General features: G+C 39.3%; 1 protein-coding gene across 7 annotated transcripts in view; it reads right to left on the bottom strand.

Moving 5' to 3' along the window:
- The window catches only part of CCDC90B (coiled-coil domain containing 90B), a 61,093-nt gene extending 53,023 nt beyond the window's left edge, over positions 1 to 8,070 (bottom strand). For 6 of the 7 annotated variants that reach the window (XM_061204079.1, XM_061204078.1, XM_061204081.1 and 3 more), the window contains exon 1: positions 7,669 to 8,070. In XM_061204079.1, the coding sequence (XP_061060062.1) occupies positions 7,669 to 7,768 (100 nt within the window). In that variant the 5' untranslated portion in view covers positions 7,769 to 8,070. The remainder of the gene's footprint in view (positions 1 to 7,668) is intronic. The other variant, XM_061204084.1, reaches the window with a different exon arrangement.
- Positions 8,071 to 12,662: the final 4,592 nt, after the last annotated feature.

Raw genomic sequence — 12,662 nt, 5'->3', positions numbered from 1 at the left:
AAGAACTAGCTTGAAAGAAGAAACAATGAAACAGACCTGTACAGCCTACTAAATGCCGAGTTCAAAAAGGAGGTAATAAAAATACTGAAGGAATTAAGAATAGTTATTGACAGAAATACAGATCACTGTAACAAGGAACTAGAAACTACAAAGAGGAGCCAATTAAACTAGAAAACTCATTTGCTGAGATGAAAACCAAACTAAAAGCAATAAACAGGAAACTAAATAATGCAGAGGAATAAAGAAGTGATCTGGAAGACGGAGTAATGGAAATCACCCAATCCGAACAGCAGACAGAAAGACAAATGAAAAAAAAGATGAAAGCAACATAAAAGACCTATGGGATAACATAAAGTGTGCCAATCTATGCGTAATAGGGATCCCAGAAGGAGAAGAAACAGAAAAGGGGATTGAAAATGTATTTGAAAAAATTATGGCTGAAAACTTCCCAAGCCTAAAGAAGGAAACAGATATCCAGGTACAGTAAGCAAGAGGGTCCCAAACAAGATAAACCCAAACAGACCTACACCAAGATATTTTATAGTTAAAATGGCAAAAGTTAAAAAGAGAGGATTCTGAAGGCAGCAAGAGAAAAATAAAGAATTAGTTACAAGAGAACCCTCATAAGGCTATCAGCTGATTTCTCTACAGAAACGTTACAGGCCTGAAGTGAGTGGCAAGATATATTCAAAGTAAGGGAAAACCCTGCAACCTAGGATACTCTACCCAGCAATATTTCCATTTAGAATAGAAGGAGAGATAAAAAATTTCTCAGACAACCAAAAACTAAAAGAATACAGTAATACTAGACCTATCCTAAAAGAAATATTGAAAAGTGTTCTCTAAATAGAGAAGCAAGAATCTATAGGAAAGAGAAAACCACAATAGGAAAGTAAATCACTTAAATAAACCACTACAGAGACTAAGAAAAAAATTTCATGAAAGCGATTATAACTACAATGCACAGAAAAGGATGAACATGAAGATGTAAAATAGGACATCAAAATCACAAAATGTGGGCAAAGGGAGTACGAAAATGTTGATCTTTTAGACTGTGTTTGAGCTTACATAACTACCAGTCTAAAGCAAGTAGACATAGTAATGGGTTAACATATTTGGAAACCAGGTAACCACAAATCAAAAACATACAATAAATTCACAGACACCAAAAAGAAAGGTACTCAAGCATAATACAAAAGAAAACCATCAAGCCACAAAAAGAAATACAAAAAGCAAAAGAAACAAAGAAGAAATACAAAATCAACTGGAAAACAAGGTTTAAAATGGCAATAAATACATATTTATTTTTTCAATAATTACCTTAAATGTCAATGAACTAAATGTTCCAATCACGAGTGGCAGACTGGGTAATAAAACAAGAACCTACATTATGCTGCCTACAAGAAACCCACTTTAGGGCAAAGACACACATAGGCTGAAAGTGAGGGGAAAAAGACACTTCATACAAATGGAAATGAAAAGACAGCAGGGGTAGCAATACTCATATCAGGCAATATAGACTGCAAAACAAAGCTCATAAAGGAAAATAAAGAAAGACACTGTATAATGATAAAAGGATCAATACAAGAAAAGGATATTATACTCATTAACATATACACACCCAATATAGGAGCACCTAAATACATAAAACAAATACTAACAGTCATAAAGGGAGAAACTGATGGAAATACAATAATAGTGGGAGACTTTAACACTGCACTGACATCAATGGACAGATCATCCAGACAGAAGATCAGTGAGGCAACAGAGATCCTAAAGGACACAATAGAACAATTAGACTTAACTGATATCTTTAGGACATTACATCAAAAAAAACCCCAGAATACACATTCTTTTCAAGCACACATGGAATATACTCTAGGACAGACCGTATACTAGGACACAAAACAAACCTCCAAAAATTTAAGAGGATAGAAAATATTTCAAGCATCTTTTTTGACTACAATGGCAAGAAATTAGAAATCAACCACAGAAAAAGAAACATTACATGGTGGGTAAACAATGTGCTACTAAAAAACCAGTGGGTCAATGACAAAATCAAAGAGGACATTTAAAAATATCTTGAGACAAATGACAATGAAAACACAACCATAACAAATCTATAGATACAGCAAAAGCAGATCTAACAGGGAAGTTAATAGCGATACAGGCCTTCCTCAAAAAAACAAGAAAAATCTCAAATAACCTAACCTACCAGCTAAAACAATTAGAAAAAGAACAAAACCTGAAGTCAGCAGAGGAAGCAAATAATAAAGATTAGAGAGAAAATAAGGAGTTCCCTAGTGGTGCAGTGGTTAGGACTTGGCACTTTCACTGCCTTGGCCTGGGTTCAATCCCTGGTCGGGGAACTAAGATCCCACAAGTCACAGCATGGCCAAAATAAATAAGTAAACAAAATAAAGAATTAATTTAAAAAAAAAGGGATTCCCTGTTGATCCAGTGGTTAGGACTCCGTGCTTTCACTGCCGAGGGCCTGGGTTCAATCCCTGGTTGGGGAACTAAGATCCCACAAGCCATGTGGCATGGAGCAAAAAAAAAAAAGAGGGAGAAAGAGAGAGAAAATAAACAGAGATGAAAAGAAAGTAGGAAAAAAAAAATCAATAAAACCAAGAGCTGGGGAATTCCCTGATGGTCCAATGGTTAGGGCTCCACGCTTCCACTGCAGAGGGCAAGGGTTTGATCCCTGGTCGGGGAACTAAGATCTTGCAAGCTGCGTGGCGTGGCCAAAACAAAAAGAATAATCTTAAAAACAAACAAACAAAAAACAAAGAGCTGGTTTTTTGAAAGGATAAACAATATCTACAAATCTGGCCAGGCTCACCAAGAAGAAAAGGGAGAGGACCCAGATAAACAAAATAAGAAATGAAAGAGGAGAAATAACAACTGAAACTGCAGAAATATAAAAAACTGTAAGAGAATACTATGAATAATTATATGCCAATAAATTCGTCAACCTAGACGAAATGGACAAGTTTCTAGAAACATAGAGCCCACCAAAACTGAATCAAGAAGAGAGAATACGAACAAACCAATTGCTAGAAGTGAATTAGAATGTATAATTTAAAAACTCCCTGCAAACAAAAGTCCTGGACTGGGATGGCTTCACTGGAGAATTCTACCAAACATACAAAGAAGAACTTATACTGATCCTTCTCAAACTCTTCCAAAAGATCGAAGAGGAGGGAACACTTCCAAAGTCATCCTATGAAGCCACCATCACCCTGATACCAAAACAACACAAAGACACTACCAAAAAAGAAAATTATAGGCCAAATATCTTTGATGAATATAGATGAAAAAATTCTCAACAAAATAATAGCAAACCAAATCCAGCAACACATAAAAAGGATCATACACCACGATCAAGTTGGATTCATCCCAGGATCATAAAGATGGTTCAACATATGCATATTAATCAATGTGATAAACCACACCAACAAAAGAAAATACAAAAAAACCCACATGATTGTCTGAACAGATGCAGAAAATGCACTTGATAAAATTCAACATCCATTCATGATAAAAACTCTTGCCACAGTGGGTATAAAGGGAACATATCTCAACATAATAAAAGCTATTTATGACAATCCCACAACCAACATAACTCAATGGTGAAAAGCTAAAAGCCTTCCCACTAAAATCTGGAATAAGACAAGGATGCCCACTCTCACCACTTCTATTCAACATAGTACTGGAAGTCCCAGCCACAGCAATCAGACAAGAAAAAGAAAAGGTATCCAAATTAGAAGAGATAAAGTTGTCATTATACGCAGATGACATGACACTATATACATAAAACCCTAAAGACTCCACACAATAACTACCAGAACTGATAAACAAATTCAGCAAGGTAGCAGGATACAAGATTAACATACAGAAATTGGTTGCACTTCTTTACATTAACAATGAAATATCAGAAAGGGAAAGTAAGACAACAATCCCTTTTAAAACTGCATCAAAACAAAACAAAAACTTAGGAATAAACCTGACCAAGGAGGTGAAAGACTTATATGCTGAGAACTATAAAACACTGATAAAGGAAACTGAAGGTGATTCAAAGAAATGGAAAGATATTCCATGCTCTTGGATTGGAAGAATTAATATTGTTAAAATGGCCATACTACACAAAGCAATCTACAGATTTAATGCGATCTCTATCAAATTACCCATGACATTTTTCACAGAACTGGAACAAATAATCCTAAAATTTATATGGAACCACAAAAAAAACACACCCAGAACTGCCAAAGTAATCCTGAGGAAAAAGAACAAAGCTGGAGGCATAACCCTCCAAGACTTCAGACAATACTATAAAGCTTACAATAATCCTAACAGCATGGTATTGCACAAAAAGAGACATATGGATCAATGGAACAGAACAGAGAGCCCAGAAATAAACCCACACACCTATGATGAATTAATCTTTGACAACTGAGGCAAGAATACACAACGGAGAAAAGACAGTCTCTTTAGCAAGTGGTGCTAGGAAAGCTGGACAGCTGCAGGTAAATCAATGAAGTTAGGACACTCCCAGGACTTCCCTGGTGGTCCAGTGGTTAAGACTCTGTGCTTCCACTGCAGAGGGCATGGGTTCCATCCCTGGTTGGGGAACTAAGGACCCCGCATGTCGCATGGCGCAACCAAAAAAAAAAAAAAACCCCAAAAACAAAAAAAACCCACTCCCTCACACCATACACAAAAATAAACTCAAAATGGCTTAAAGACTTAAATGTAAGACGTGACACCATCAAACTCCTAGAAGAGAACATAGACAAAACATTCTCTGCCATAAACCATATCAATGTTTTCTTTGGTCAGTCTCCCAAGGCAATAGAAGTAAAAGCAAAAATAAATAAGTGGGACCTAATTAAACTTAAAAGTTTCTGCACAGCAAAGGAAACCATAAACAAAACGAAGACCACCCTTAGAATGGGAGAAAATATTTGCAAACGAAGTGACTGACAAGGGATTAATCTCCAAAATATACAAACAGCTCATGCAGCTCAATATCAAAAAAACAAACAATCCAATCAAAAAATGGGCAGAAGATCTAAATAGACATTTCTCCAAAGAAGACATACAGATGGCCAAAAGCACATGAAAAGATGCTCAACATCACTAATTATTAGAGAAATGCAAATCAAAACTACAATGAGGTATCACCTCACACCAGTCAGAAGGCCATCATCAAAAAATCTACACACAATAAATGCTGGAAAGAGTGTGGAGAGAAGGGAACCTTCCTACACTGTTGGTGGGAGTATCAATTGGTACAGCCACTGTGGAGAACAGTATGAAGGTTCCTTAAAAAAATAAAAACAGAGCTACCATATGATCCAGCAATCCTACTCCTGAGCATATATCCAGAGGAAGCCATAATTTGAAAAGATACATGCACCCCAATGTTCACTGAAGCACTATTTACAATAGCCAAGACATGGAAGCAACATAAATGCCCACTGATGGATAAATGGATAAAGAAGATGTGGTACAACGGAATATTACTCAGCCATAAAAAAGAATGAAATAATGCTGTTTGCAGCAACATGAATGGACCTAGAGACTATCATACTAAATGAAGTCAGAGAGAGAATGACAAATATCATATGATATCACTTACATGTGGCATCTAATATAATACAAATGAACTTATTTACAAAACAGAAACAGGCTCACAGACATAGAAAACAAACTTATGGTTACCAAAGGGGAAATGGTGGGAGGAGGGATAAATTAGGGGTTTGGGTTTAGCAGATACAAACTACTATATATATATAAATAAAATAGATTAAAAAAACAAGGTCCCACTATACAGCACAAGGAACTACATTTAATATCTTGTAATAAAGTATAATGGATATACTCAATACCTTGTAATAACCTATAATGGAAGATAATGTAAAAAAAGAATATATATATGTATAACTGAATCACTCTCCTATACATTTGGAACTAACACAACATTGTAAATCAACTATATTTCAATAAAAATTTTTAAAAAGAAAAAAATAAAGTATAACGGAAAAGAATCTGAAAAAGAATATATATATGTGCATATATATATATATATATATATATATATGAGTCACTGCTGAAACTAACACAACATTGTAAATCAACTATACTTAAAGAATTTTTAAAATTTAGTGCTAACTTCAGAGCTGCAACACTTCAGTGACGCGGGTGATCATTAATATATATTTTTACATGCTGGTCTGTAGACGTATGCTTTGCTAGATGCATCAGAATTATCAGGATTAATATATTAAATAATAAACTAACACAGAGATCTATGGGCTCCACCTCTCCAGACTGACTCAGTAGTTCTGCGGGAGGGCCAAAAAAAATCTGTTTTTGAAAGCACCCCCGGTGTTTTTGATGTTCTGCTAAGTTTGGGAAGTAGTAATGAACTAGGAATCCAGCACTATTGGTCACAAAACTTAGACAAATAACATCACCTTCCTGTGCCTTCCTTTATCTTTAAATAGGGAATGGGACTAGATGATAGTTAACTAAGACCCTTCCCTTGGTCAGAGGTCAAGGTTTTCAAATTCCTTGATTACTGACATTATGAGGCAAGCTTAAACTACTTGTACACAGTAAACATTCAATAAATATTTGTTTAGTGAAGAGGGACACAAATCATATTAGCTCTAAAAGTTTACAAAGGATTGAGACTGCGGTGATTTCCCAGGGTTCAAAAAAATGCTACGTCCATTTTGTAAAGCCCATCATAATGTGCGTGTATACTAAACACCTAAATATGTACAAATACCTTGCCAAGGACCCTGGGAACTAAACAGCGGTCTTATAGATGGGGGATCTACAACTGCAGTCTTGCTGTTTGAGTAAAACGAAACAATGAGCAAAACAGCACAAAGTAGTGGTACTGGGCGGCTCAGTTCACCCGGCACTGAAGATTTAAGGTGAATAGACAATGGTTATTACGAAGTGCCTACTCTGCGGACAACCTTAAAGAGTTTTAAAATTAGGGGAAAAAAGATTCTGGAAACGTCTCTCAATAAAGTCAGACGTCCAGGACACACTACTAACAGCTGCGCCTCCCAGTCAACCCTTGTAGTTACGGCATTCCCGTTTTCTTTTCTTTCCTTTTTTTTTTTTGAAAGACTACTAGGTGATTACAGACTACTGAAAATCAGCGAAAATAAAGCGGACCTGACCTGAAATGTACGCTGTAGTTTACTAGAGACCTGGGTTCGAGGACTGCACCTAAGCCACACAGTCTTGAGTCTGAACAGGCCGCGAAAGATACCCGGCCTCTCCGAACACAGATTACCTTACGGTTGCTCCCGACACACCTACGAGAGGGCGGGGATTATCTGCCCCATTTGATAATAATAAGGAGAAGGGTTCAGAAAGACGCCTGGCGGGGCTCTAGTGGCGGGGCCAGGCGGGAAGCCAGGCCTTCAGAGGCAAGCCCTCCGAAGAGGAAGGCGGCCCTCTTCTCCGTCCTCGACCGTCCCGCCTCAATCCCTCGGGGCGAGGCCCGGGAGCAGGGTCGCCAGGACCCGGAGTGGGCTGGAAGGCGTGGCACCCTCTCCTCACGCTCGCCCGAGCAGGCACGAACCACGGGCACCGTCTTTCTACAGAGCACGCAGGCATCGGTGATGCGGTGCCTTTTCTCACCTCTCCTCAGGGCCGGGGAAAAACGCCCGCGGGGAGTTGAAACCCGGCGGCCCCCGCTGCCTTCGGAACGCAGGAGCCGCCCAAACCAGCGACCCCACATGTCTTCGGCTTTCCAGCTGGCGGGGGAGGGCGAAAAGCTGGATGAATCGCGCTCAGGCTTTTGGGTAAGGTAGTTCTTGTACCGAGAGGATGCTGGGAAATGTAGTTTTCGGTCTGTCACACGAACGTCTTTCGGCGCACGCTCGCACCGCTGTCCCGCAAAGCAGGGCCTCTTCACAGACTGACCCACAGTTCCCTAGCATGGTTCAGAGCGGCTCCGCTTCTCCCACCTCCCTTCCCCAACCCGTGCACGCCGTTACACGCCCTAAGAAAGCGGAATCTTGTTTGAGAACCTTCCAGCTCCCGTTTCCAGGCAATGAGATGTACAGCTCAACAGCCAACTCCCACCGGAGAGCCAGTGCCCATTTCCAGTTTGGCTCAGTGGGAGACGGAGTCACGTCTAGCCGCACGGCAACCTGGGAAGTGCAGTCCTCGGCCGCTGAGCATTCCGGGGGATCGCGCAGAGACCTTCTGGGAAGTGTAGTCCCGCGGGCCCCTCATTCTTGCTGCTTCATATCCTGCTGCTTCGCCCTCTCGTGTACAGGAGGACGAAATGTATTTGGTTTAGTCGCTTTCTTCAGGGAAGCTGAATTCCTTCGTTTCTACGGTAGACCAGATTTTAAACCTTTATTCCTCTCAGACTTCAGTACTCCAGACTTTTCCCCACATGGTAAAATGTTGAAAATAACAACACATAGTAGTTGTGGGGTTCAAATATGCCAATATATTCTGTGTAAATTCTAAAATGGTAAAAAATTGTTAGGTTTTAGTGGCTTAATTATTCTTACAAGGATGTAAAACAGTTACCACTGGGTTGGTCAGTCTATGAGTTTGTTTTCAAATCTTTGTGAGCGTCAGCTTCTTGACAAGCCCTATTTTCTAAGCGCTGAGGCACATTAAAAGAACGCTTGATTCCTGCCAGGGCTTTAACAGAAAATAAATGGAGAGGAAATATAAATGGCTAAAAAAAAAAAAAAAGTTTAATCTCACCAGTTAAAAAAAAAGTAAAACCTAAAGATAGACCATTCTTACCTGTTAAAGATTTTCTGAAAAATAATGATCAATTCTACCAAATAAGCCATCAGATAGGGTCACTCAAGCTGCTGGCAGGAATTTATGTTAGTACAACATATTTGGAAAACAATTTTAATAATATATATAAAACTCGAAAAATTAAATACATATATATCCCCAATATGACTATAATTCTGTTAAACGATATGAGTAAAGTCAACAGGCATTGTTAATAAAAATAACTCCAGCTGCCCACAGCCTGGGAGATATAGATCAGTAAGTGAGAACACAAATTACCTTAAATTCAGTAACGATTATAAAAAAAGTGTACCTCTTTTATATTAAAATACCTCTTATTATTTATATTACTGTAAAATTCTCTCCCCAACACAAATACACAGTGTTGATGATGGGCCAATCATATTCTTTGGAATTGAATATGGAATTGGCGATTGGATTCAGGGATTCTTAATCATCTTCTGAAGTTCGCTGGAACTACAGCAAGTGAATTTGAGAGCTGGCACAGTTACATTTTTGCCAGAGAAGTACAGAAAGGCAGAAGCGGAGACAGCAGATGGAGTGAGAGTCCAGGTGGTATTCAGCTAATAGATTTAGCCACTTCCTGAGACCTTCCTAAGGCTCCTGTGTTTCCAAATTCTCCATTGTTGCTATTATTTGTATGCTGAAAGTCTTAACTGATAAAAATATTTTCCCATAAATGTGTTATTATTTTCTCGTGTGTTGAGAGGAATAAAGGAGCTAATGCATATAAAATACTCAGCTCGGTACATGGCACATATGAACACCTAACAAGCAGTGGCTATTTTTATTACTAATGCCTGTTGACTTTGCCCAGTGTTCAGAAGTAATTCTCCATGGGTCTCTCATGCTTCTGCATGGCTCGTTAGCAGAGGCCGTCTCTGCCTTTTTTTATGGACTCTCTTTTTAAGGAAGTTTGTATAATGAACAGCCTTGGGAAGTACAGTGTCTCCCTCTGGAGCCAAAGGCCTCACGCTTACTGCCTATTATAAAAGATTTGGGTTTTTCTAGCTCAGGGTTCCTCTCTGTAAGGCAATCCACTGCCCACTCAGGCACACACCTGGGCCTATCTGCATCACAACATGGGACTCAGGGGAAGGGGAACTGATGCAAATATGCTGATGCTCAGGTGGCTTGCTGTGCTGTAATTACATCCTTTGTTTCTGGCCCAGGAGCCTCACGTCTTCTGCCAACATCCAGGCAACTGTGGCAGGCTAACCTGTTATCTTGCAAATAGGTAAGATCTCAGACCCTTCACAGTTCTTAACAATCATTGCCCTTCACTGGACTTTAAAACATTTTTCATTCTTTTAATTTCACTCACAGAAATATCTGCATGCCAGCTAGTTAGTTTAAGGCTAGATGTTGTGAGGAATGTAAAGAAACATAACTCAGTCCAACAACTATTTGGGTCCTACTATATGCAAAGACTTCTGCTCTCCCAGAACTTGTAATATAACTGGGAGAATAGAACAAGTGTGCTAATAGCTTCCACACAAGGCAGTAATGGATTGGTGTCATTTAAATGTTACAGAAAAAAAAATCCTTTGGTTCAGTTGAGGATGATACTTTTCGGTCATGGTTAGCAAGAGAAGATAAGATTTGAGCCCTGTTTTTAAGGGATTTTGTGGGCAGAGATTGTAGGGACAAGGTCTAGGAGAGAGAATTGGAGTAAACAAGGACATTTAATTAGTTAATTAATTAAATTAATCTCCATGCTCCTTCCCACTTTGGGGCCTCTGTGCATGGTGTTCTCTCAAGTTGGAGCCCTTTCTCCTCCTCTTTACCTGGTTCATTCCTTCCTATCCTTCAGATCTTAGTTTAAATCACACCCGTTTGGGGGGGGTCCCTCCTCTCCCCACATGTAGATTTCATCTATTTGTTATGGACTACTGTAGCAACCCAACTTTCCCATGTCACGGCACTTCTTATTTGTATCCTGCGTGATGGCAGAGGCATGTCTGTCACTGTTTTCGCCAACACCTAGCATAAAGCCTGGCCCATAATGAGCCTTTGGTAAACATGTGTTGAATGAGTGAATAAACATTCAAAATATAGTCATAGTTTGGTGAGAAGACCTGACAGGTTGGGGCATAGGAGTTATTTGGAAGATTGGGTGGAATTTGGGGAGATAAAACTGAAAAAAGAAGAAGAAAAAAGACTAAATAATTTGGGTAGAATTTTGAGTAGACTCTCAGGAGATTTTAAAAGTTTTTGAGCCCAAACTGATAAAAGCCAGTGTGAGCACCTTTCCAGAAAACACTATGTGCCATTCACTAGTGCAGGCTGAAGAATCTTTGCTACTCCCAATGTCTGATGAGGGGACCTGGCCATGAGACATGCTCCCTCTTGAAAGCAACCTAGTTAATCCAGACCTCAGAGGCCAGCCAATAGGGTAGCAGGGAAGTGGGTCCTGATGTTTTCACTGTGAAGGACCACTTTTATTATGTTTTTACCCTTATGAGTCCCCAATTTAAACATATCTTGTACTCTTTACCCACCACATATGTAAAATCATTACTTATTTTCCTATTTGCAATTAATTCAAGGCATAGGTAACTATCACTTAGCAAGTGAGAGATAAGCAGTGACGATCCAACACCAAGCTGATTAATTCCAGCTGAAGGAAAAGGTACTTGCCAATTTCTTTGGTGGTTTCCAGTTTCATCTCCAGCTACAGTACAATTTCCTTAGGCATTTTGAAATGCCAGGACCCTCTCGAGGACCCCAATACTCTTTCCTCTGATGCCCAGAGGTCTGGGGACCCAGGTTGGACATAATTGCATGAGATGGCCAGATGTCCTCCAGCTCTGTGAATGTAGCTCTGGTGACTTCAAGGAAAGTGGATGCAGCCTGCGCCACTCACATTGGTCAGTTATTTTCTCTTAGAATAGGTGATATGAAGGAATCCCAGTGTATTTTTTAAGGCAGGTGAGTGAGGCATTGAGAGAGAGACCGGTGGGACCCAATGGACTCCATTTCCTTCCTTAGCTTACTTGAAGTTTTTGACACTAGAGGGCGTATGTGGACTGAACAGAAGACAATCCTTCGCCCTATTTCTGCAACGAATTTTACAGTTTTTCTGTAATCTTTGAGTCAGAGGAGCCCATTGTCACAAAAGCTTTGTGTTATTTTATATTAACATCACATTTTTCATGGCTTGAAAGGGGCCACCAACCCCTGTCCCCCACAAATATGGGGAGAAGTTTTTCCTGATTGTATTAGGGGCCTGGCAATGACACCCCATTACAAGTTTGCTAGTTACAAGGAATCAAAGGAAAGAATGATTGAAAGAAAAGAAAAAAAAAAAAAAAGAACTGTTAAAACATTATGTACCTTGCAATGTTACACTGTATTTGATAGTGTCTCTCATTGAGTTTTCATTTATTCCTTCAACTAATCCTTGAGCAGTATTTATGGTGCCAGGCACAGTGCTAAGCCATGAGAATCCAGACATAAGACACAGTCTTGCCCTCTGTAGAGGATACCTAGTCATCTCTGGGTCTTCCACAGGAAAACATCCATCCCCTTTCACAAAGAATTCCCCATCCACTTCAAAAAGAAATGGGTCTTCCCTCAAAAGGTTAAACATAGAATTATCATATGACCCTGCAATCCCACTCCTAGATGTCTATCCAAAGAATTAAAGCAGATACTCAATTAAGTACATGTACACACATGTTAATAGCAGCACTAGTCATATTAATCAAAAGATAGAAACAGCCCAAATGTGTCTATCAAAGGATGAATGGATAAACAAATTGTGACATATATATATATATATACATGAATGGGGTGGATGTTTTCCTGTGGAAGAACCGGAGGTGACAAAGGTATCCTCT

The sequence above is a fragment of the Eubalaena glacialis genome, chromosome 10 (genome assembly GCF_028564815.1).
Source record: "Eubalaena glacialis isolate mEubGla1 chromosome 10, mEubGla1.1.hap2.+ XY, whole genome shotgun sequence".
In the NCBI taxonomy this organism is placed as follows: Eukaryota; Metazoa; Chordata; class Mammalia; order Artiodactyla; family Balaenidae; genus Eubalaena; species Eubalaena glacialis.
Note: the sequence above shows the minus strand (reverse complement) of the source record. Positions and strands in the feature narration are given on the sequence as shown.